Source organism: Melanotaenia boesemani, chromosome 1 (assembly GCF_017639745.1).
Source record: "Melanotaenia boesemani isolate fMelBoe1 chromosome 1, fMelBoe1.pri, whole genome shotgun sequence".
Taxonomy (NCBI): Eukaryota; Metazoa; Chordata; class Actinopteri; order Atheriniformes; family Melanotaeniidae; genus Melanotaenia; species Melanotaenia boesemani.
Genome location: NC_055682.1, coordinates 5,449,934 through 5,472,144, shown reverse-complemented (window position 1 = coordinate 5,472,144; position 22,211 = coordinate 5,449,934). Strand labels below are relative to the sequence as shown.

The 22,211-nt window shown below is 39.0% G+C and overlaps 1 protein-coding gene across 1 annotated transcript in view; it reads right to left on the bottom strand.

Annotated features, from left to right (window-relative positions):
* The window catches only part of iqgap1 (IQ motif containing GTPase activating protein 1), a 54,138-nt gene extending 33,132 nt beyond the window's left edge, over positions 1–21,006 (bottom strand). Inside the window, exons 1-2 of the mRNA XM_041986357.1 lie at positions 20,754–21,006; positions 19,530–19,632 (exon numbers count right to left, since the gene is read on the bottom strand). Coding sequence (XP_041842291.1) covers positions 19,530–19,632; positions 20,754–20,799 — 149 coding nt within the window. The 5' untranslated portion in view covers positions 20,800–21,006. The remainder of the gene's footprint in view (positions 1–19,529; positions 19,633–20,753) is intronic.
* Between the last annotated feature and the right edge of the window lie 1,205 nt (positions 21,007–22,211).

Genomic DNA, 22,211 nt, shown 5'->3' with positions numbered 1-22,211 from the left:
TCGTTCTCAACACATCAGCCAAGCAGAACCTTCTTCTCGTTTGGCTCTGAGAAGTATTTTGTGATTGGTCGGATATCAGCCGATCAAAGTGATGAGAAAGTACGTAAATTTATACACAGGTGGCAGAAAAAGACACGGACACCGCCACCTTTCCAAACCCTGCCTCACTGTGGTCGAAGCTTCTCATGGAGTATGAATTAACTGGACCAAAACAAACTTTTCTTGTGACCTCGACAACAAGTTCTCGCTTCTCGTGAAGTATGTAACAATTTGCAATGAGTCACCAGAGGGTGGCGGTATAAACTATGTCTCTCCTGTTTGTAAATCAGATAAAGAAGTAGTTGAAAGTACAGAGGCTGCTCAATATCACTTACCATATTAGTATACCGACTGAAGTACACAGTATGCAGTGTACGAACTATTGAACAATCGAGCTGGATGGTGAAAACATCTGGAAAAACTCCCCAGTTGACCAGTCTGTGTTGCATACTGTGTATCCTAATGTAATGCAATGCAGCATTCTGAAAACTAAATATTTATTTAACTACCTATTAATTTATTGACAATACATCTAGGGGCGGCAGTGGCTCAGGCGGTAGAGCAGGTCGTCCAATGATCGGAAGGTCGGCGGTTCGATTCCCGCTCCCGCAGTCATCTGTCGTTGTGTCCTTGGGCAAGACACTTAATCCTCCTTGCCTCCAGTGTTGGCATCGCTGGTGTATGAATGTGTGGATGAATGTTCGGTGATGGTCGGAGAGGCCGTAGGCGCAGAATGGCAGCCACGTTTCCGTCAGCTTGCCCCAGGGCAGCTGTGGCTACGCACGTAGCTTACCATCACCAGGTATGAGTGAGGAGTGGATGAATAATGGATTCACACAAAATGTAAAGCGCTTTGGGTGCCTTGAAAAGCGCTATATAAATCTAATCCATTATTATTATTATTATTATTATTATTATTATTATCTGACAAATTAGCTTTGGGAGTCTTTTTTTTAAATAATTTTCATTTCACATCCTGTTTCTCTTCTTCAGGATCTTTGTAAATTAAATGTAAGATTTTTTTAGAAATATTTTAAACATTTCTTCTACAAGCACTGAACAAGCTAAAATTTTGCTATTATTTGTTTGCTTTTCCACACCAGAAACTGGCTAAAAATGTAGTAGAATGCTAGCAAGTTAACCATATAAGTTTATACTTCACATAGTACTACCTACACACACACATTAAAAAAAATAGTAATAGTAGGAAAAGGGTTCCCATGCCCTACATATACCTACATGTCGTCATTGAAATATAAAAAAACACATTTTTATTCACATTATTTAATGTACTCCTAAAAGTATTGTGTGATTGGTCGGACTTTTGATGTGAGTGTTGTTACCGCGGAAAAGAATTAAGCGGAAAGCTGTGGCTTCACATTTCCCCTGATGAGCGGCTGAATGGATGCTTTTAATAAACAGCTGATTGAAGTCATGAGAAACTACGTGAATGTAAACAACAGACGTGAGATTTAAAGAGACGGGCATCGCCACGTGCACAACCCCGTCCTGCCATGCATGAAGTTTCTCATTAAATATGAAATAATCTGGTCAGCTGTTTATTGCACATAAAAACAGAGACACCCCCCTGCAGTAACCTCCACCCCATCGCAGACGAAGCTTCTCGTGGGAGGATGAAATGACCGGACCAATGCAAACCTTTTTCTTGTTCTTGCGGCCTCCAGAGCAACAACAAAGTTCTCGCTTCTCAGCTTATGTAACAAGCTTTAACCTGCTCACATCCTTCCCCCACCATGAACTGCTGCCCTGAGGCAGCAAAACAACCCCAAACCATGACTCTTCCCCCACCATGCTTCACGGTGGGAATGAGATCCTGTTGGTTGTGTGAACAGCCTTCTTTCCTTCTAATAGTTATGTATGCTTTTACTAAAAAGTTTAAATTTGTGTCATTTGTCCACAAAATAACTCCAGAATATTTTTAAGAGCAGGTTTTATTCAGCCTTTTTATCAAAAGTTTCAGTAAGTTGTGGAGAGTTCTGCTTTTTTTTTAAGTTACACTTGGCTTTTTTTCAACTTTTGGTGTGCCTAGATAAAAATACCCATCCAATCATTTCCTATACTGCTTATTCCAGTTCAGGGTTGCAGGGAAGCTGGAGTCTATCCCAGCAATTGCTAGGCAAAAGGCAGGCTACACCCTGGACAGGTCACCAGTCCACTGCAGGCTAACACAGAGACAAACAACCACTTACACTCTGAGAAATTTTAGTGACCAAATTACCTGGCATGCATGTTTTTGAGCTGTGGGAGGAAGCCTTTAAAAATCTTTCAAGAGAAAAGCTGGCTGTCGTTTATCAGGAGAGGCAAAATCTGCATCCAGCACTATGAGCCTCAGGGAGGCAGATTTTCATCAACCTACAGGTCAAGTTGCAGCCTGGACTCAAAAAGAAAAACTTCCAAACACATTTTAAGACCAACTGGCGCAAAAAAAAACCTGGTAATACAAAATGACTAACGGTACAAAGACAGCCCTTCAAGCAGAGTCTGAGTTTCAGAGATTTCTCAACATTTAGATTCTTATACAGACACTTGGTCCTCATACAAACACACGAAGATACACGCACACCCACACTTTGTGGAGCAAAGGGCAGTTAAACCAGCAGCTGAAACAACTTTCCTCTCAGGAAGTCGTGAGATGGGGCCAGCAGACAGGGCTGCCATTGAGGCCGAGGTGACCGACCCATGGCGAAGGGCCTGGGCTTGCCAGTGAGGAACAAGCTCCTACTATCACTCCACTGTGGAGCAATGAAAGGCTCCATAAAGACTGCTAAGTAATGGCTCTTTTATCAGGGATACACACCCTTTTCCAGGCTACCACAAACACAGTCACACCCGCCACTTCACCAGTGAGAACTGCAGCTATTATTTGGGATTTCAGGATGTTGTCAATAACAGCAAAGAAAGCAGCCAAAAAAAAAAAAAAAAAAAAAAAAAAAAAAAAAAGTCAAGTCGTGTTTCAGACTCTGAACAGACATGTCTGCAAATTTCAACAAGTCACAAATATGACTGGAATCTCCACAATTACTCTGAACAAGCTGGGTTTGGGTTTGGGTTAAATTTTACACTTTATTTAATTTTTAAGACTTCTGAGTGAGAAAATATGACTAAAAACCAAAAGGAAGGAGATAACAAGAATTGTCACACTCATGGCAGTTGCAATCTAGAAAAGTGCTGCTGGGCTCTAATATAAGACATCTCCCTTTTCATCCACGGCAGGGTGTGAACGTAGAAAATTCATTTTCTGCCAATTAAAATATCAAACAGTTTTACTTCTATCTTCAAATTTTAAAATGAATAGAGCAGCACTGGTCCAGACATGTGGAATACCAAGAATTCTTCCTAAATGCGCCAAGCTTTCAGGAAGCTGGAGTCCCCGACTGAGTTCAGAGTTCAGTCTCATAGGAAGAGGTCTGCTGCGGACCATTATCTCTCCAGGAAGATGCACTGACTCCTTGCCAATAAGCCGTCTTCAGCTGCTGACCAAACGGCCTGACTACCAAGCATTCCCCGGGCAGTATGGCCTTACTGGGATGCAGATGGTATATTAATCATCTTTAACCCACAGAGATGAAGAAACTTTGGACTGCAGTTGCATACTTCCTCTTTCCCAGGTTTCATCCTGAGCCACAAGCGGCATTTCTGCAGAAGTTAATGTTTTATAACCAATAGATAACACATTCATGCTAACAGACCACAAGCCCTATTATTGCAAGGCTCAGAGGCATCGTTGTCCCTCTCAGGGTGCAGCGTAATAGGTTTTTATTGTTTAGAACACTTGGGTCAGAGCTATAAAGAAACAATGACCGCTTATATTCTCTCTAATATGCTATTAAATTAATCTAGGATGAATCACCCTGCAACCATTACACAGAAAGACCTTTTTATTACAACAGGCATGTTTTTAACATACTAAATATACAACTTCAAAACTAAAATGTTCAAAGAAACTTTCACTTAAACCAAACTGGATATTATTCTAAGTGTCCTTTGACCTCCCAGCTACTAAGGTCAGGCTTACTGGGAGGAATTAATCTAAAAATCTAGGTGCATAACTAGATTCATCATCTAAAATTATAGTCTCATATGTTGCAATGGGCCTTTTCAGTCTACCTACAAAAAAACGGAAAATAGCCACGCCTTCATGTTCTTGCGGTTAATCACACCCTTGAAAAGAAAAATGTTGCAGGTGACCTCACATCCTCCCGGTCTGTAACCCGCGGTGACAGCTGCTCCTTTTATAACTGTGTTGACATTTCACCAGTGTTTCTACAGGAGGAGGTGAACTGTGCAGCTGCAGTTTTCTGACGTTCCTTCACCACTTAACACGGCACAGGTTTTAGTCAAAGAGAACAGAAAAAAAGCTTTTAGCCGATACATTAGCCAAAATTAAACTAGATCAGATGGACAGCTGCTGTACAAAAAGAACATCCAGAGAGAAATCTTACAATTAACCTCCTTAACGAGGCCTATTTTTTCAGCCTGCTGTCTGAAATGACAAACCCAAAATAAATTAAGTACATCTTCACAACTGCAAGGACTGTATGTATAATCTCGTTCTCAAAAATAAAGATGAGAAATGTAAGATTACTAAAGAAGTATCAGAATCAAGATATGTGTCACTATGTAAGAGTAAATTGACCTGGAGCACAGCAGAAAATGTAAATGGTTATCTCCTAAAAGAAAAACATTACTTTCAATGAAAACCAGAAGATAGCAGCACAATTCACCTAGAAATTAGTAAAGTAATTTGTAAAGTCTGATGAGGAACTGTGCAAAAGCAGAAGCTACAAAAGCAAACGAGCCGTTTATAGATGTTTTAATTAGAAGTGTAATGCAGATTAATATCTCAAGAAACCAATTAACCAAGTTTCGATAAATCAACCCCTCTATCAATGGTCTCAGTCAAGAGAATCCAGGGATATCCAGGGACAGCCTTCAACACCATGAGGTTCCAAAAAGAAGAGAATACCCAAGATAGTGCATCAGAGAAAGAGTGAATTCTTCACTATAAAATCTTCTTTTCCATGGAAACAACCAGAACCTTCATGAATCATTTAAAACAAAGGTAGTCATAGGAGAACACATTAGCAGAGTGTCTGAGGTGGAATAATTTTTGTCTGCTACTCTTTGGCTGCTGGCTTGCAGAGTTTTTGTACCGTAGTGAAGAGACAAGATGTAATCAGCAGAGTCTCTGCCTTCATATGACACATCATATGTTCATGTGGTTTGCTTGAAGCAGAGAAATTAGCAGGAACTCTGAAGTGGACAGTGCTGTTCTCATGTTTTTCTTACATTCCTCTATAATTGCTCGGGGTTTGGATGTGTTTGGTTCGGATGCCAATGCTTGGGAGATTCTTTTAGTTGAGTTTCTCCTTGCCATTTTGGTATGCTACGCGTTAGGATTGCTGCTTCCCGGTGTGTGCAAAGATCTTCTGTACCGCACATCTCATGCTGCTAAAGGGGGTCCCGTCGAGATGATGTTTATTGTGAATGGGATTAAAGCTGCAGGAAAATGAGTAGCAAATCACTTGTCAGCTGCATTTAAAAAAAAAAAAGTTAATTAACTGTTTATCAACAGAAAACTGAGGATGCACTGCTTTCCTCTGTTATGTGAAATTTTCTCCACTGTAGGGGGATGGAACAAGTAACTAGGGGATTTCTGGCATTTGTATAATAGTGTAGGCTTTAACAGTATTCAAACCCACATTTGACCTTTTTGCCCTATTAACAGTCAAATAAACAATATGCAAAGTGACGCCAGCTATCATCCTGAACGCTCCTTGAGATTCATATATATTTAGAAATACATGCATTACAACGCCAAGTTTTCTTGCTCCTTTCCAAGAGATGGAAATGCAGTATAAATCCGTTCAGTCAAAACTTCTCTACAAGGCTCCCTCTGCTCCGACCCTGACACTGTAAATTCATTTGTGTCCATACGAGCCTGAAAAGAAAAAAGAACGGAAGTGGTGGGCGCTTACTGAATAGCTTGGATAAGGTAATCGTATTGTGAGCCTTATCTGGCAGTAGCACACACAAGGTATATATACCCTCCCACGTCCTGTTCTTTCACTTCTTTTTTCCCCAGTTATTATTGTTAACTACAGCACCCCCCTCCTTTCTGCTGTTGAACTGGTGGATAATTAAAGGCTGAGTTTGAGAAAAGTGCATATGAGCTTAAGCAGAAAGAGAAGCTTTGATGTTATGGGACAATCCTGAGGAAATCCCATCCTCAGTCTAAATTAGTTTTTCACGAACATGCTGCTCTTTCTGCAGCATTAGAGCAATGGAAGAAAACCGGGACAAAAAATGACAGAAGGGAAGACAAAAAAAAAAAAAAAGAAAAAGATGAGTGAGTGCCAAGTTGTCCATTACATGCTTTGTTGCAACACTGGAATCTGTGCACCAAGTGACCTCGTCATCTCTAAACAGCAGCTGGACTCACGCTGCAACCCATCCTGCTAACAGCCTTCTGTTATAATCAGACCTGAGAGGAGTCAGCAGGGTTCTCTGAACCGATGGATAGAGGTGTTACAGTCAGATAAAACTGCAGTGTTCACTCAGTTCTCAGCCACCCACAACTTTTATCACCACTAGGACTCGTACTGTTCCTGGGCTCTGAGTGGCAGCGATCCAAACTGGTAATGTAACTTGTGGTCTCAAGTTTCGAAGATGTCCAGTCCACAATAGGTGAGAAGCTACAGAGGAGGAGTAGCACCGATCCCTCTCCCTTTTTTTCCTACCTCTATCATTCCCTCTTTCAGCTGTTTACAGCCAGGTAGTGACTCAAGCCTGCTTTTTCTGAGGAAAAGGCCTCATTGTTCCCAGGAAACAAACACCTGGTAGCATTTATGCAAAACCAAAAACACAACATTTCAAGCACTTTCACAGCAAGTTAATGCTGATTTAAGCACCAAGCCTGCAGGACTAGTTTTCCTGCGTACTTTCACCAGCAGATGGATCATAAAACATCAACCAGAATCAAAACTTTTGTCGAAGCCATACCCTGACTGTGATTGTTAGACAATTAGTCTGGTTCCTCTGGCTCCTTTAAGTGATTTTAATGAAATGTGCAATAAAAGCCAGGGGGAGTCTTCGATTAATCACTCAGATGCATCTATATGACAATCACCCCTGCTTACAGTCTTCCACCAATCCCTTCACAAGGAGTGCAACAATACATGAGTCTAAATTTATATATCACAATCTTCAAATTTGTCATTTCCACCCACAGTATAATATCTCCAGGCCACATACTGCTTCACTGCTCCCTCTTTTCATTCATTCTTAACCACTGAACATCCTGCTATGAGATACTATCTCCCCCTATCTGGCTGAACCTGATATGAGCAGCCTAGTTTGGATGTTTATAAATGGAAATGATCATTTATCTGGTTGATATCAAGTTAGCTTGTTTTCTGAGATGGAATTTAAACTTGAGATAGCAAAGAAGTAAAGGTGTAAATAAAACACGAACTAGAAGCTCCACTCTTAATGTATTTCCACCTAAACAAGGTCTTTTTGGAAGAAAACTTTGAACTTTAGAGCTTTACTTCAGTGTTACTGAATCAGAAAATCTGTTTTCAGTCCTGGTCCTCAGGACCCACTGCCCTGCATGTTTTAGATGTTTTTCCTTCTATAAACACACCTGATTCAGATTAATGGACCTCTTTATCCAGTTCTTTCTGAGCCTGTTGATTCCAGACAGGTGTGTTAACGCACAGAAACATCTAAATCATGCAGGGCAGTGAGTCCTGAGGACCTTGACTGAGAAAGACTAGAATAACTACAGGTCTATGGAAACAACAGAAGCCTATGGGCTACACACACACAAAAAAAGAGTTTTACAAAAAGGGAGCTGTAATTTGTGTAGATGACACATCTACTTGTAAGTTATAGTAGAAATGACTAAACACTCCTAGCTTCTCATTTTCTACTTGAAAAAATAACATTTTTCTTTCAAGTAAATTTTTTTGTTGTTGTTGTTTATCTTAATAATTCAGACTAAATATATTGGGGTCAATAAGTAGTTATAAAATTATTTTCAGAATTTTTTTTTTCCTCATTTAAAGCGAAAACATGGCAACATGCAGAAGAGCATGAGCCCCTCCCTCTCTGCTGTGCTTCACCTCTGCCTTTATAAATGTGTTGTCCTGCACATGCACACTAGTAACCATGGCAACTGTAGAAGGCATCAGTACTGGCCCCTTTTAGAGTCCTCCTGAATTTTCCACTTTATGTTTTTTCCAAATCCAGTAACAACAAAGTCTGGCAACCTGATTTTTCTTCTAATTGTTTCCCTAATGATTTTTTATAAGGGCAGTTTCAGATATATCGTATATGATAAATATGTTTATCCAAGTTACCACAAATTCTCTTTAAAAGCCAAAAACTGAAGAAAATTCAAACCCCAACATCAACAAGCAGATTAGAAAGTGGAAAACTGTAAATATTGTCATTTTTGCTTAAAAATTTTACTTCTTTATAATCCAAGCAGTTGAGTTATGAGGAATTTCACCTCTGTAAAGACTGAAAAAGGCTTCGAAGGTTGTTCTTTTGTCAGGAAGCCCTACAACAGTTACTCAAGGACAGATCGTATCGGTGTAAAATGCTTTTTGACACATTATTCTTGAGCCATTGTTCCCCTCATAACACAATCTCAGGGCCTGGTGTTACATAATATTCACTGCAGCAGTAGCAACACACGAGTGTTTGGAAACCTCCTGAAAACAGGAAATTACAGGCAAATAGCCAGAGCTTCAGAAGGAACTGGTGTGCAGTGAAGGGTGAGAACGAAAATGAAGCATCTGTTCAGCTGTAAACTGTAACAGGACACAATACATGGGAGCACACCTAAGCTTTAAAAAATGAAGTCTTTATTTTTACTGTTGCCTCAGCTTAAGCTCCCTGTTATTAATGTTATTCTCACATTACAACCTTGTTGGAGATCTCAGTGTTGTGACAGTCAGCAGGAATCGAGGAGACAAGAGTTTAATCTTTAATCCATGATGCAGAGTCCAGTGTTGTCATATCATATCAAAGTTAAAACAGATTATCTCTCTGTTGATGAATCCTCTTGTTCTGTCAGTCATGGCTTTTATACACAACGCTGTTCTTGAGCAGAGATTAAAACCCAGCAGGCTCTCATGAGAATAAAGTGCTGATGTAAACATAAGCATGACATGTTGAAACTTTTGTTATCTCAACACAGTTAAATAAATGATAAGAAAGCCAGCGTTGCACAGTTCTGTCTCCATCCTGGTTCAGGGACATCTTCTGAAGGGAAAAGATGAACCTTGGTCGAGGTGGTGCCGATCTCTTTAGCCTTGGGTTACATTTTCTCTAAATTTATTTCAGTAATTTAAAACTTGAAGTGTTAACTCTTTGTGTTTCACCTTAAAGATGACAAGAAGCAGTGCGGGTTTGAACCAGTCATTATATGGAGGGAAGTGGAATTACGCAGAAGATCTTGTGAAAAAGATTCTTTGTGAAATTAACTTGCTGAGATGAGACTTTCCTCTTTCGTCTAAGAGGAGTAAATCATCATATTCCTGTAGAGAAGAAGGGGCTCCGATTTAGTCTGGGAACCAAATTTATATTATGTAATTTCATGTTTTTATTTTGTGATTTTTTTTTTTTAGATTATTATTGTAAATAACATCAACCTCAACAGATAAAAAACTAGCCCATGACTAAACTGACTCATTTACACATCAGTGTTCATTATTTTTATTTAAATAAAATAAACTCGATGAGCCACCGATAGACAAAATGTTAACTAGTGACTTTGTTAATTTATGTTTTGTCCAAGCAACAACCTCCAGCGGTAAAATGTGAAGCCTATGTGGAAGTGCAAAAAATTGCAGTTCACTCTTCATCCGTTAGGGGCTGGCTCCAAAACAGAGCCAATCCCCATAGACTCCCATGTCAAAAAGACATTTAAAAGTAATTTTAAGGACAAAAAGACCATCTTTTATATACAGTCTATGATTTTGCCATTTTGTCTAAGGCTTTAACAAACAAGTCCACAGTAATGATTTTCAGGCCAACTTCATCGCATTTAGAAAATAAAAAATCTAGAATTTGATGCAGTAACAAAACCAAAAATAAAGTTGGGATAGAGTCTTCATGTTTCCATTGTGTTCAGCTTACTTTTAATAAGACTTTTTAGACATTTTGGAACTAAGGGCACCGATTGCTGCACATTTTTAGAGGAACATGTCTCTGTTCTTTCCTGAATCAAAGATTTCAGCTGTTCAACAGTCTGTGGTTTTATCCGATTCTCTTCATGATGCTACATGAATTTTCAATAGGAGACAGATGTGGACTGCAGGAAGGCCAGCCAAGCACACACACTGTGTGTATGAGGCCATGCTGTTGGAAGTTGTGCAGGATGAGGTCTGATATTACCCTGCTGAAATAACCGCAGACCTCACCTTGTTGGTAGAGTATAATGTCCCTCCGAAATACCAACATCCACCTCTGAATCAAAGGTACCTCCACAGAAATGAAGTCATCCAAGCCATGAACACTGATGCTCCACCATACAACCACACCCGCTGGCTTTTTCAGCTTTTTCCGATAACAGCCTGGATGCTCCATCTTATATTTGGGACCAGGCGTCAGTTTTTCCCAAAAAGCAGCTGAAACACTGAGCCTGTTTACATGCACACCAAAAATCTGATCATTACCTGATTTCTGGAGTTATCAGATTATTCAAGGATTCATGCAAACGACATAATCGGATATGCTTTATCGCATAGTGGTAGTTATCTGATAATGAGCAATCAGATTCAAATGATGGACTAGTGAAGGTAACAGAGTTTTTTTTTTCAAATATCTCATTTTAAAAGTGCACGTAGATGCATCAGATCCCACTCATCACTCCTTTGCGAAACACAGCTTCAGGTTACATTTCTGGATGCAGACAAACTGTTGAGTGAAAATGTTTTTCCAAGGTCCTCCTGAGCCCCTGTGGCTTATCATAGCTGTATACTGGTTTCTCATGACCATCCAACATACAACTGCTTTGTTCCATTAAGAAATAAAAAAAAAAAAAAAATTTCTTCATACTTCCGTCTGTTGACTAAATGTTTAAACCAATAAATAACTTGCAGACATGATCTTTTTTCTGGAAATGGGGATCATGCATTAAATTCCAAAGATTTCCACTCAGATCTGTCAGCAAGCAGGAGCCACCAGTCTCAGCTGTCAGTGACGTAAGCCAGTAACCTCAGCGCTGGGCTATCTGTGTCATTTGTCCAACAGCAACAACCTCATCTCAGGGTAAATTCTCATCATTCCTTAGTGACAGCTAATCTCACATAAAAGTTGAAAGTTGTTTTCTTCCAGCTAAAAACAAGAACATGTTTGTTCAAAGCAGCATATTAACTCTGTCAAACCAGACTGTTACATACACAAACTAAAACCAGAAGTGATACTATAAATTGCTAAAACTAACTAATGCTATTTTATTTAGATCTAAATGTGGCACACAGGAACCCACACAGATGCCACACTTACAACATGACACAATCAATGGGTTCGGGGTTGAATGCAGGAAAAAAAACAATGAGCTCCCAGTTATATGGAAGTCTGTTTCAGCAAGGAAGACTTGAAAAATGAGAGATTAATGAGGAATGAAAGTCAAAATGTCACAGCTTGATTTTATAGAGTGTGGGAGGTAATGGAAAGTTCATAGTAGGTTAAGTAAAGGGTAATGACTGTGTTTTCAGAAACATGTCATCTTGTTTTCATTGAGCTTAGAATTGATGGGCAGGACAAAATGACCTTATAGTCATTATGTGGGCTGCTCATAAACTGTGACCAACTTTATTTATACCAACTCTAAACCTTTTGGTCCAGCTTCTATTTATTTATACACAACTACAATAGCTTTGTATTTACCATGCATCAATCTCAGCTGGCCTTCAACAAGAAAAATCAGATTAAATGTTTGTGACAATGTGAAACTATTTGAAGAAACAAAGAAGAGAAACCAACAAGAAGCCATTCCTGCCTAATCTAATCAAAATAAAACTCTGTGTGATACTTTCATTATGAAAAAAGAACCTGAAAATAAAGTATCTTACAATAATAATAATAATAACAAAAACAACTTTATATTTTTTTCCTCATCACTACCAGACAAAGGCTGAATCCCACAGATGGCAGCTAGAGGACCATCATACATGTGCAGTGGTGTGGTAAATGAACTGTGTTTGGATAGTAAAGGCAATAGGAGAAAGAGTGAAGGTGAAGCTGCAGCTCTGAGAAATCCAGGAAGGCCGGATGAAGTCCTGCAGGTTTACACATAGGCTCTCCCTGAATAGCAGCCATTACACCAGTTCATGTTGTTTAACACCATCTGAACTCCTACTGAACTCGTATATCTTCACTGCTGTGGGCAACAACACAAATTACTTTTAGTGGTGATACTTTTTTAAAAATGATATTATTTCCATGTTTAGGCCATCATCTACACAAAGCAGGAGAAGAATCAGTCAATCTGGGAAGGGTTATAAGGTTTTAAACTATCTGGACATCATTTTATAGTGAGAAAGATTATTAACAAATGGAAAACATTCAAAACAGCTGCCATTCTTCCCGGGAGTGGACATCACAAAGAGAGCGAGAAATGCTCAGAGAAACTGTAAAAACACTTAATCTCAGTCTCTCCAGGCCTCGGTTAGCAGGTTAAATGTTACCGTTCATGACAGTATGACTGAAAAAAGGCCAAACAAGTTTACTTGTTTGGAAGGGTTGCAAGTATTCTACATCAAATGTGAGTCCATCTGTCTGACAGCTAAAGCTTGGCTAAAACTGTATCACTGGACCACAGAGCACTGTGCAGAGAGCAATGCTGGGAAGAAGAGTGGACCAAAGTATCTAATAATACAGAACATAATACCAAACCTGTACAATCAAATGTAGTCTTCTCCCTCAAAGACAAATCAAATACTCCTCTTCCAAATTCCCCCTGTTTATATTCCACTACAGACAGTACAGCTGTGGACAGCACTTGACAGGAGTGGTGCTGCAGGTGCATCCAAAATTTAAACAGAATTATGTGCCATTTGTCGTTGTCTCAGACTCTACAGTGAAGTTAGCTGCAATGTTTTTGCTGTATGTGCTGAAAAGGGGAGGGGGGTGCAGTTTGCTCTATACATAGATCAATAAACATGAGTACTGTACTGAAAACATGTCTGACTGCATTCTCAAGAAGGCTGGAAGCAAAGAAAGAGTGAAAGTAAGAATGAAAAGGAGACAAATAACTTTATATAGACAATGACAAGCTGGGTTTCAAGAAAAATTAAGAAAAAGTGCAATTTTCTATTTAGAAAAATCTTATGTTCTATCTTATTTTTGTTTATTATATATATATATATATATATATATATATATATATATATATATATATATATATATATATATATATATATATATATATATATATATATATATATATGTGGCTGTAGCCACCAAATTAGGATGAACAACCAAATGATTGCACTTAGGTTTTTGTCACTCATTTGGAAAAGCCAGAGGTTGGTCAGCGAGCATTCAAATGAGGCTCGATTATGAGCACAGCAGGTCGCATAAGCCTTACACTGTTTCTCTTCATTTGACGGGTGCATGAAAATAAGAGTGATAACACAAAGTTTGCATCTGTCTGCTGCGATGAGAGATGATTGCACCTGCACTCAGGTATACGCCGATACTCAAACACACATCTGAGAGACATCGTCTGTGTGCATTCCTGCAGCCATGCCACAGGTACGCTCTCACACCCTGCTGTGCACCTGTCGCATGCATTCCCATCATGCCACACACAACACACACTCCCTAGCCTTCGTCACCCCACCTTGGAGCCTCAGCTGTTCTGCACATGGAGCCGAGTCTGCTTGAAACTCTACCTGACTGGACAACACAACACACACTCCGGCTAGAGACTACATTGGAGGTCAGTGAGCCAATCAGAGAGCAAGGAGCACAACAGCAGGCAAATCTAGGACGGCTTCTAGCATTAATTCACCTGGTTCAGTTAGCAGCCGTTAATCTCCTGAAAACTTTATTAACTTGATTTTACTGCCAGAAAACAACATTTAATTTAAAAGATAAAGCTGTGGCTTGATTTTAAAAAGACTATAGGTACATTTATTTTGTTAACTCTGCAAGCACATCGCTTCCCCACGAGGATATCTTGCTCCCTTTGCTCCAAAGGTGGTGCTGCAACCTCCTGGGTTTCAGAATGGTCACATTGCTCTTTAAAGGCAGTGGTGGGGAACTTTGGCCCTCATCCTGCACATTTTTATGTTTCCCTGCTCCAACACACTGTGCAGAACTTGATAGGCTGTTGAATCCATTTGATAGAAATCAGGTGTGTTTGAGCAGGGAAACATTAAAAACTTGCAGAACTGGGGCCCTTGGGGACCAGGGTTTCCCACAACTGCTCTAAGGTATTGTCAGCACCCTGACAGCAAGATGCATTCAACAGCCAAAGCAACACAAATTTATCTATACAGAACATTTCATACAGAAGGTAAGCCAGTGTGGTGCAGACCCCTGTGCTGCCTGCAGTGTGGGGGTCAGCAGTGGTGTCCATGTGAGCCACATGGTAGCCAATTAGCACTTTACAATGACCCCACACTGCACAAAGGTCTGTTATAGATGATCTAGGTGTGTTTGCTGACAGTGTTGCCAAACATTATAGTACAACGCCCTGTGCTTGAAATGATGAAAGATAGCTGTCACATCTTTGACATTTCCCCCTTTTTTAAGAGCATAAATGCTCTGAATTAGGTAAATTAAAAGGGCCCTTATTATTTTCTACATCTGAGCAAGAATGCAGCACAACGTGGATGTAGAGCAGTGGTAGTTTTAATGTGAAATCTATTTGTGAATAACTAGGAGAAAACTATTGAGATCTCACTATTGACAGAAATAACAGCAATAATCAATTTTCATGCAGTACTAGTATCCTGCAGGCACAGGACCCGAGAGATGCATCTGGACCTTCAGCTGAGCCATCTCGCGTTGGCCGAAGCCTCATCCGAAATGGTCTCCATGGAAGGATGGCTGTCAAGGAGCCATTCTTAAGGATGGGAAACGGGGAGAAAGGACTGAGGGATGTCACATGACACACAAACTGGACTGAAAATCGGTGGCAACAAGTCTGATGGAGGGATCAATTCAAATTTGAATTTTTATGGTTTAAATTTTATGGGTCATCAATATCTTTAGGAAGCAACAGTATGTCTCTGTAGCATGGCGTCTGTTGTGGTTTAGAGCAGCATTTCAGGCACAGATGTTGAGGATTATGTCAAAATTGGATGGAATTTTCTGATTTTAATCCACCGTGCAATACCATCTAAACTGCAACAGCTTCATTTTTTGGCTTTAAAAATAATTTTAAGCATCCTACCAATGAAGTGAAGACACAGCTGGAGAGAAACGTTCTAGCTCTGACGGCACTTATTCCTAATCTTTGAAGCCACCTATATAAAAGAAAAAAGAATTGCAGACATTTGCACAGACCTACAGTACAGGTCGTTCATTTTTGCAACTCCATAACACAGGACAGAAAACGCATGGCTCTGAGGGGTAACAAGGCGGTCAGGTAGCTGTGGAAAAACACCAACAATGTGGTGAAAAAGCTGATAACTTGCGTCTTATATTTGCAGATATGGCCAAATATGACTAGGAATATATTTTAAGTAGACTATTAGACAGATCCCGTTCTCGACTAAGGTTTTCAAGCATTCATTTTAACCCCTTGATGTCTGCTTCTAGCCTGTTTATTCATATATATATATATAAATATATATTTATATATATATATATATAATATATACACACACACAATATATATATATATATATATATATATACACATACATACATACATATACACACACAATATATATATATATATATATATATATACACATTTTATTTCTTTTTATCTAATTAATTGATTAATTTTATCTGTTTATTTATTTTTGTATTTATTTTACATTCATGGTTGTAATTTTTTAATGAATTACTTATAGAATTTAATTATTATTTATTTTTATTTTTACTGTATTTCTTTTTTTCCCCATACCATTGTAAATAAATGTATGGATTAAGTGTCAGATTTAGGCAACTTCTGCTGCAATATAAACCATGTAAGTATGATTCTGTTATTTAAGTCTTTATTTTTTTATATAAATGACTTAATATTGCGTTTTATTTCAATCTTTTTTTTTTTTTATGTACGAGTCAAATCAATATGATATTCTTTTAAGACTGACTGACTTTTTATATTGTCAACAGCAACATTGTTAGATGCATCTTATTATTTATAACAGATATTGCACATGCAGCTTATCATCTACCTCATGACAGCTTTTCTGCACAGCTAATCATGTGTGGCACAACAGTTTACGTAGCACACGGTTCAATTATATAATAGATTACTTACTCAGAGTTTTTTATATCTTTATCTTCTATCTAGTTTTTTAAATTTTTTTTTATTTATTTTTATTTTATAATCTTGTATGGCATTCAACGTGGACGGCAAAGTAAGAATTTCATTGTTCAGGGAAACCTGTTTCCATACTGTGCAAATGACAATAAACACTTGAAGAACATTTCACAAAAAAAAAAATGCTGAAAGTCCAACATTTGCAAAGGGAGTTCAGACACCCCTCCCCCACCCCAACCCTTCCACCTTCTCAAGTTAATATCCTGAGGGAAATGCTGTCACAACATTGTCTGATACGGGTGGATGTTTAAAGGTAAAACTCAAGTCAGAAAACTGAAGGAGGAGGTTAAGCAACGAGCTGCTGCAACAGTTGCAACTTGTGTCGCTCTTTTTTTTCTGTCTCACTCCTGTAAAGTATGACAAAAAGATATTTAGCAGATGCAGTTTTAAGCTCTTTCTCTGTCCTTATTTAGGCAGGAAATGTCCTGATTTTTACATAGATTATAAAGAGAAAGCGCTGGTGTATTACTTTCAATTTCCTGAAAAGCTTTATCTTGGGTTAAAAAAAAAACTACAGTGTCAGATGGAAGGGAACAAATAAATCGGTCCAGTTATTTCCTGAACATCACAGGTGGATGATGTGGGTCAACAAACACGTTCATCGCAGCCACAATCACTGCTACCTTTTCTTTTCTTTTTTTTTTTTTTTTAAATCAGAGTTTTACAGCCTAGCAGCAGCACACACACACCGGAACCTGTCACTATGACAACCATGGGTTTCTACAGCAACAGTGAGACATACTAAAATCAACAGGGACTGAGTCACTTCCTGTCTCACACGAGCCTTCCTCTTTTGAATCTGCGAGCCCGCGACTCGGTTGACTCCAGAGGCACTAAAAGAAAAATGCACCGACTTCTAAATTCATCGCAACGAAGAAGTTGGTCTGAGCGTTGAAGATAAGCACATGATGCGTTACTGATTTCAGTTCCAGGTGACATTATCTGAATTAATTTAGAAAATTTAGATTTAATCAGAAACCAAGCAGGATTTGTCAGATGACCTTTGTCCTGACCTTCATACGTTGCACGTAAACACTGAATTTACACCAAGAAAAATGAAAAAAACTTTCTGAAAACTAAGAAAATCCACCTTGTTTTTTTGAGTAGAGCTCAAACATAAATCTTACAAAATTCTTAAATCTAATTCTGCCAAAAATTTTTTTACAGTCTTTGCAAACTAATCTGGCATAGATTAAACTGATATGACTCACCAAGTATTTCTTGTCTGCCTTCCCAGATATAAAATCCCAAATAATCTCTGGGATTTAAGTGATACCTAAAGGAGAGCTCCTTCCGTTTCCCTGTAGATGTCCACCAGAGTCTTTACTTTCTTTCCTACAGGTTTATTTCCAGTTAGGACAACCACTTCTTCTACTGACTGCTGATGTAGCCTAAATCAACACCACACAGCTGAGATTATTTGCAGCAAACCAAGAGAAACGTCACCGATGCCCCTTTCTGCTTTTCCAAAGCCACTTTAAATTGGCTTTTATTGTGAATGGAAACTGACACTAAAGATATGACACTAGAATTTATAAATAGAGCAAGGAAATCAAAGAAGAAATGAGACTTCTTTTTTTTCCACTCACAACCTAATGCAGTTCAGCAGCTTCAACCCCCAGCAGCTCCATCACAAGCCCTTTTCACTCATGGGACGCCTCAAATTAATAGCTTCAATCTTTTAAACCAACAGCATTCACTCATTTGTCATTTTGATGAAAATGTTCCTCACATCTTTAAGCAAACATTCCATTACCACTGATGGAAAGAGCCACAGAGAAAATTTGGTATTTCTGGGAAATTAGCCACCCCAATATATATATTAAAAAAAAAAATCTTTACAGAGTCTTCTTACAACACAGTGATGATGTATATTAGCATCTTTTATTGCACTTACAGTATTAAGGTAGTCCAATTCAGTGTGCATGAGAGCCAAGCTGCTGCTAAGTATGAGTGGGGGACCCCACAATCAGGTGGTGCAGCAAAAAATTGGCAGGGAAAACCATGCCGAAGGAAAGTTTGAGCAGAGCTACAGAGCAAATCACATGCCACATTTACACAAACCACTCTTGTACCCATGTGCTTGTCTGCAGCAGCTCAACCCTGGAACACTTCTGTTGCAAACTCTTGCATAAAAGTAGCAGCGCTACTTGGGAGAAACCCAGAAATATTCAGTTGTAAGTCTGAAAGATTTATAAGAAGGAGAACCTTATCAGAAAGGAGTATAGACTCAGTTACGAGTAATTTAAGTCAGACTACACAGGCTTCTACTTCAGTGAGCTGCATCGATGAAGCCGTGCCACCACAATAAGCTCAGTGGAAATATTTTTATGAGGCACTGCATGAGGCCAGAAATCCTGCAGCACTAATAAGTGAGTCCTGCTGTAAGCAAAATTACTGTAAAGCCACAGAGCCTGAATAGATTTTCATAACTAATTAAAGAAAATATATATTCGGCAAACTGGTCCCACCAAGCAGGACAATACTGGTGCATATATCAATCTGATGCACTAGATCAACAAACAGAATTGAACTTGAACAACCAGCTCTAATCAAACACTTTCCATGCAAATATGCCAAAAGATATCTAATAAACTTTCATATTTTCTTAATCTTAAATTATATTAAACCCAGTTACATTTATTTTTTGGACTGCTGGATGAACCAAAAACGGTAAATGAGGATATTTTACTGGCTTTTATTGGTTTGATTGATACTTTGCAACTAAAATGATGGAGAAAACTAGACAAATTAACTGAAAATAAACCCAGTCATCGCTTGAAGATGTCAGTTTTTACTTAATGAACAATCTAATTCTCTCTTTCCTCCTACTAATATGAGAATATGTGAATAAATGCGAAGATCAGACAGGATCTTGTGGCAGAACGTGTTATTTTTAGACCAGCAGATGTGCAGCTGACCTGGACGTGAACCCAGGAATTACCTTTTGGCTTCCTCCAGGTGACACAGATACTCGTAAGCCATGTTCTGCTGCCGCCGCTCATCCATCTCCTCCGCCGTGAGCCGCTCCATGCCATCCAGAACAGCTGGAGGCAGACACACAATCACATGGTTGCACATTTTAAAACAAGGAAAATGATCTCTTCATGATCTAAAATGTTGTATTATTTTCACATTTCTGTTGATTTATTCAAAACCAGTAGTTTACACTGATGTGATGTTCACTGTGTCCCAGTTGCACAAGTTAGGAAACGTTTTCATCCAGATATACAGGCTCACCAAATTTCCACAAACACTTGTGTTTTGCAAAATAAACCACCCTTGTTTATTAGTCATCTTGCCAGTTAAAACATGCTCTTCATCCACCTCAGGGGGGGGGCCCGTGTCTGTCAGTGCTTGTTCATACTCTGAAGAAACAAACAACTGGAAGTTACAATAGGGGGCGATTCCCATGAGATCCAGTATGAGTTTTGTATTCCCTAAAGCACTTTTTCTCCCCTCCTTTTTTCTTCTCCCAAATTATGGAGAGGGGGATGGGGGCCAGAGGAGGCCACTTTTAACCCTCCTGTCACATCTGTGTGGGATCAGAGGAAACTTCCACAGCAGGTAAAACATGGTTTGAAGTAAAACTGAGAAATTTGGGCAGAAAAAGTTAATAAATGATCTAAGACTATAAACGGAGGCATGCATGTTCATTATTATATCCACATGTGATTAATTAGGGAGTAAATGTATGTTTTAACTTAAACATAACTCATTTTTTTATTATTTATTTAAAGTTTGCCTCCACATCATTTATAGATGATTAGTGGGCGGTTGTTGCTCAACACTGGGTGGTAATTTCATCTTCTCAAGACCTCAAATCATTAAAAGGTGATTCGTCTGTCCAGTTTTAACAACTGGCGTAAATTATATTATTTACCGTCTTAGTCTAAAAACCAACTTTTATGCATTGTGAGTAAAAAGTTGTGTAAATTAGAGGCAGGCCTCCCTCCTCTTCAAAACGCGGAAGTCATAATTAAGCTGTGAGCATGCTGTCAGGGGTAAAAACTCGACCTGACTGTGCGCGCACTGATAAAACAGACTTTTCTCAAGTGTTGGAGAAGGAGTTTGCATGAGCAGGGGTTGGACTGCGACCCGGAGCCATGCTGAGACGGGAAGCCGCTCGCCTGGCATCTCAAGGTGAGCTGGAAAAAAGTCAACTTACAGCCATATCTCGGCCGGAATCCGTCCGCCTCTTCTGAAGTTGACATCCTAAAAGACTCTCAGCGCTCCACGGTTCAGTAGGGGGAGAAAAGAAAGAAAGAAAAGTTCCTCCAGTCTGTCCAGACAGTACTTTTTCCAAACTCCACGGACAGAAAACCCCTGAAAGGACCTTTCGGCCCTCTTGTTCCTCTGCACAGTTTAAGTGGAGACTTTTTCTTCTTCAAACCTCACTGATGTCACTGGGTGTGTTCTGAACACTGAAGTATGCGTTTCAGGAAACAGATTAGTGGACTTTCTGCAGCCGCAGCGCCCCCTGCTGTTCACTGTGGGGAAGAGAGGTTCCCAAGCTGAGGTCCGCGGACCATCAAGGACAGTAGCGGTTCTGCACTTTATTCCGGGATTAGTTGAGTTTATAAGAAATTTGCATGGAAACCAATTCTTCCAAACTTCTTTAGTTTGCAACATACAACAAACAAATAAATAAATAAAGGCCAACGTCTGAACATTGTGAGACATTAGATTGACTAATTTCTCCACTTTTTCCCCAACAGCCTTTTTGTATCAGGCTCCTTATCATTTTCTGTTACTCACTGTAACTGATCTGCATCCCATGTTTTCTGAGTCAGCTATTGTCTTTGTCTCTGCATGTTTCTTATATTTTTATCAATCAGCATCAAAACTCACGCCTCAGCACACTCAGTACTAAACTTAGTGCAACAGACCTCTCATCTTCCCCAAAAGTTCAGGCTGGCCTCAGAAGTACTACCTCTCTTCTGGGGACCCTTTTGGGGATGAAATTTCTCCCCTGGAATTCTTTCCAGCCTCTGGTTTGATGGGGGAGACGGAGGAATGGACCTCCTAATAGATTTAAAATTTTCAATGCAGCTTATTTATCTTTTCATGTCGCAATGTACAGAGTGCATTATGTCTCTCCTTATCAATGTACTGAACTTTATCTCAATTCTTCTTCTTTTTTAAATTATTTTTTAAGTTTTGGACAACTTCTCAATGTTTTTATCATGTTTCCTTAGTTTAACTCAACTGACCCATGAAAACTATAATACACCAGAAATCTAAGCTAATTAAACTAAAACAGAGACGCAGAAGTAGCAAGAATTTGCTTCAAGAAATCAAATTAAATACTTCAAATTAAAAATAAACAAAAGCAAAGAAAAAAAAGTAGAAGAAAAGAAAAATGAATGTTGGAGACTCAAAGATCAGAACTTGATACAGATTCTCTGTGAGGCAGCAAAGAGCCGTTGCTAAGAACTAAGTCTAAGTTTATATATATTTAGCCCATTTAGTCAAAGGGCTAGTTTTCATCTGTTGTCCCTGGCCAGGTTTTACAACGGTTCCCTGAAAAAATGAATGAAAAGGAGAAACAGACAACTGTGAGAAAAACAATTATCAATCTAAAAATAAAAACCAGTAAGATAAAACTGATCAAAAAGTGACAAGT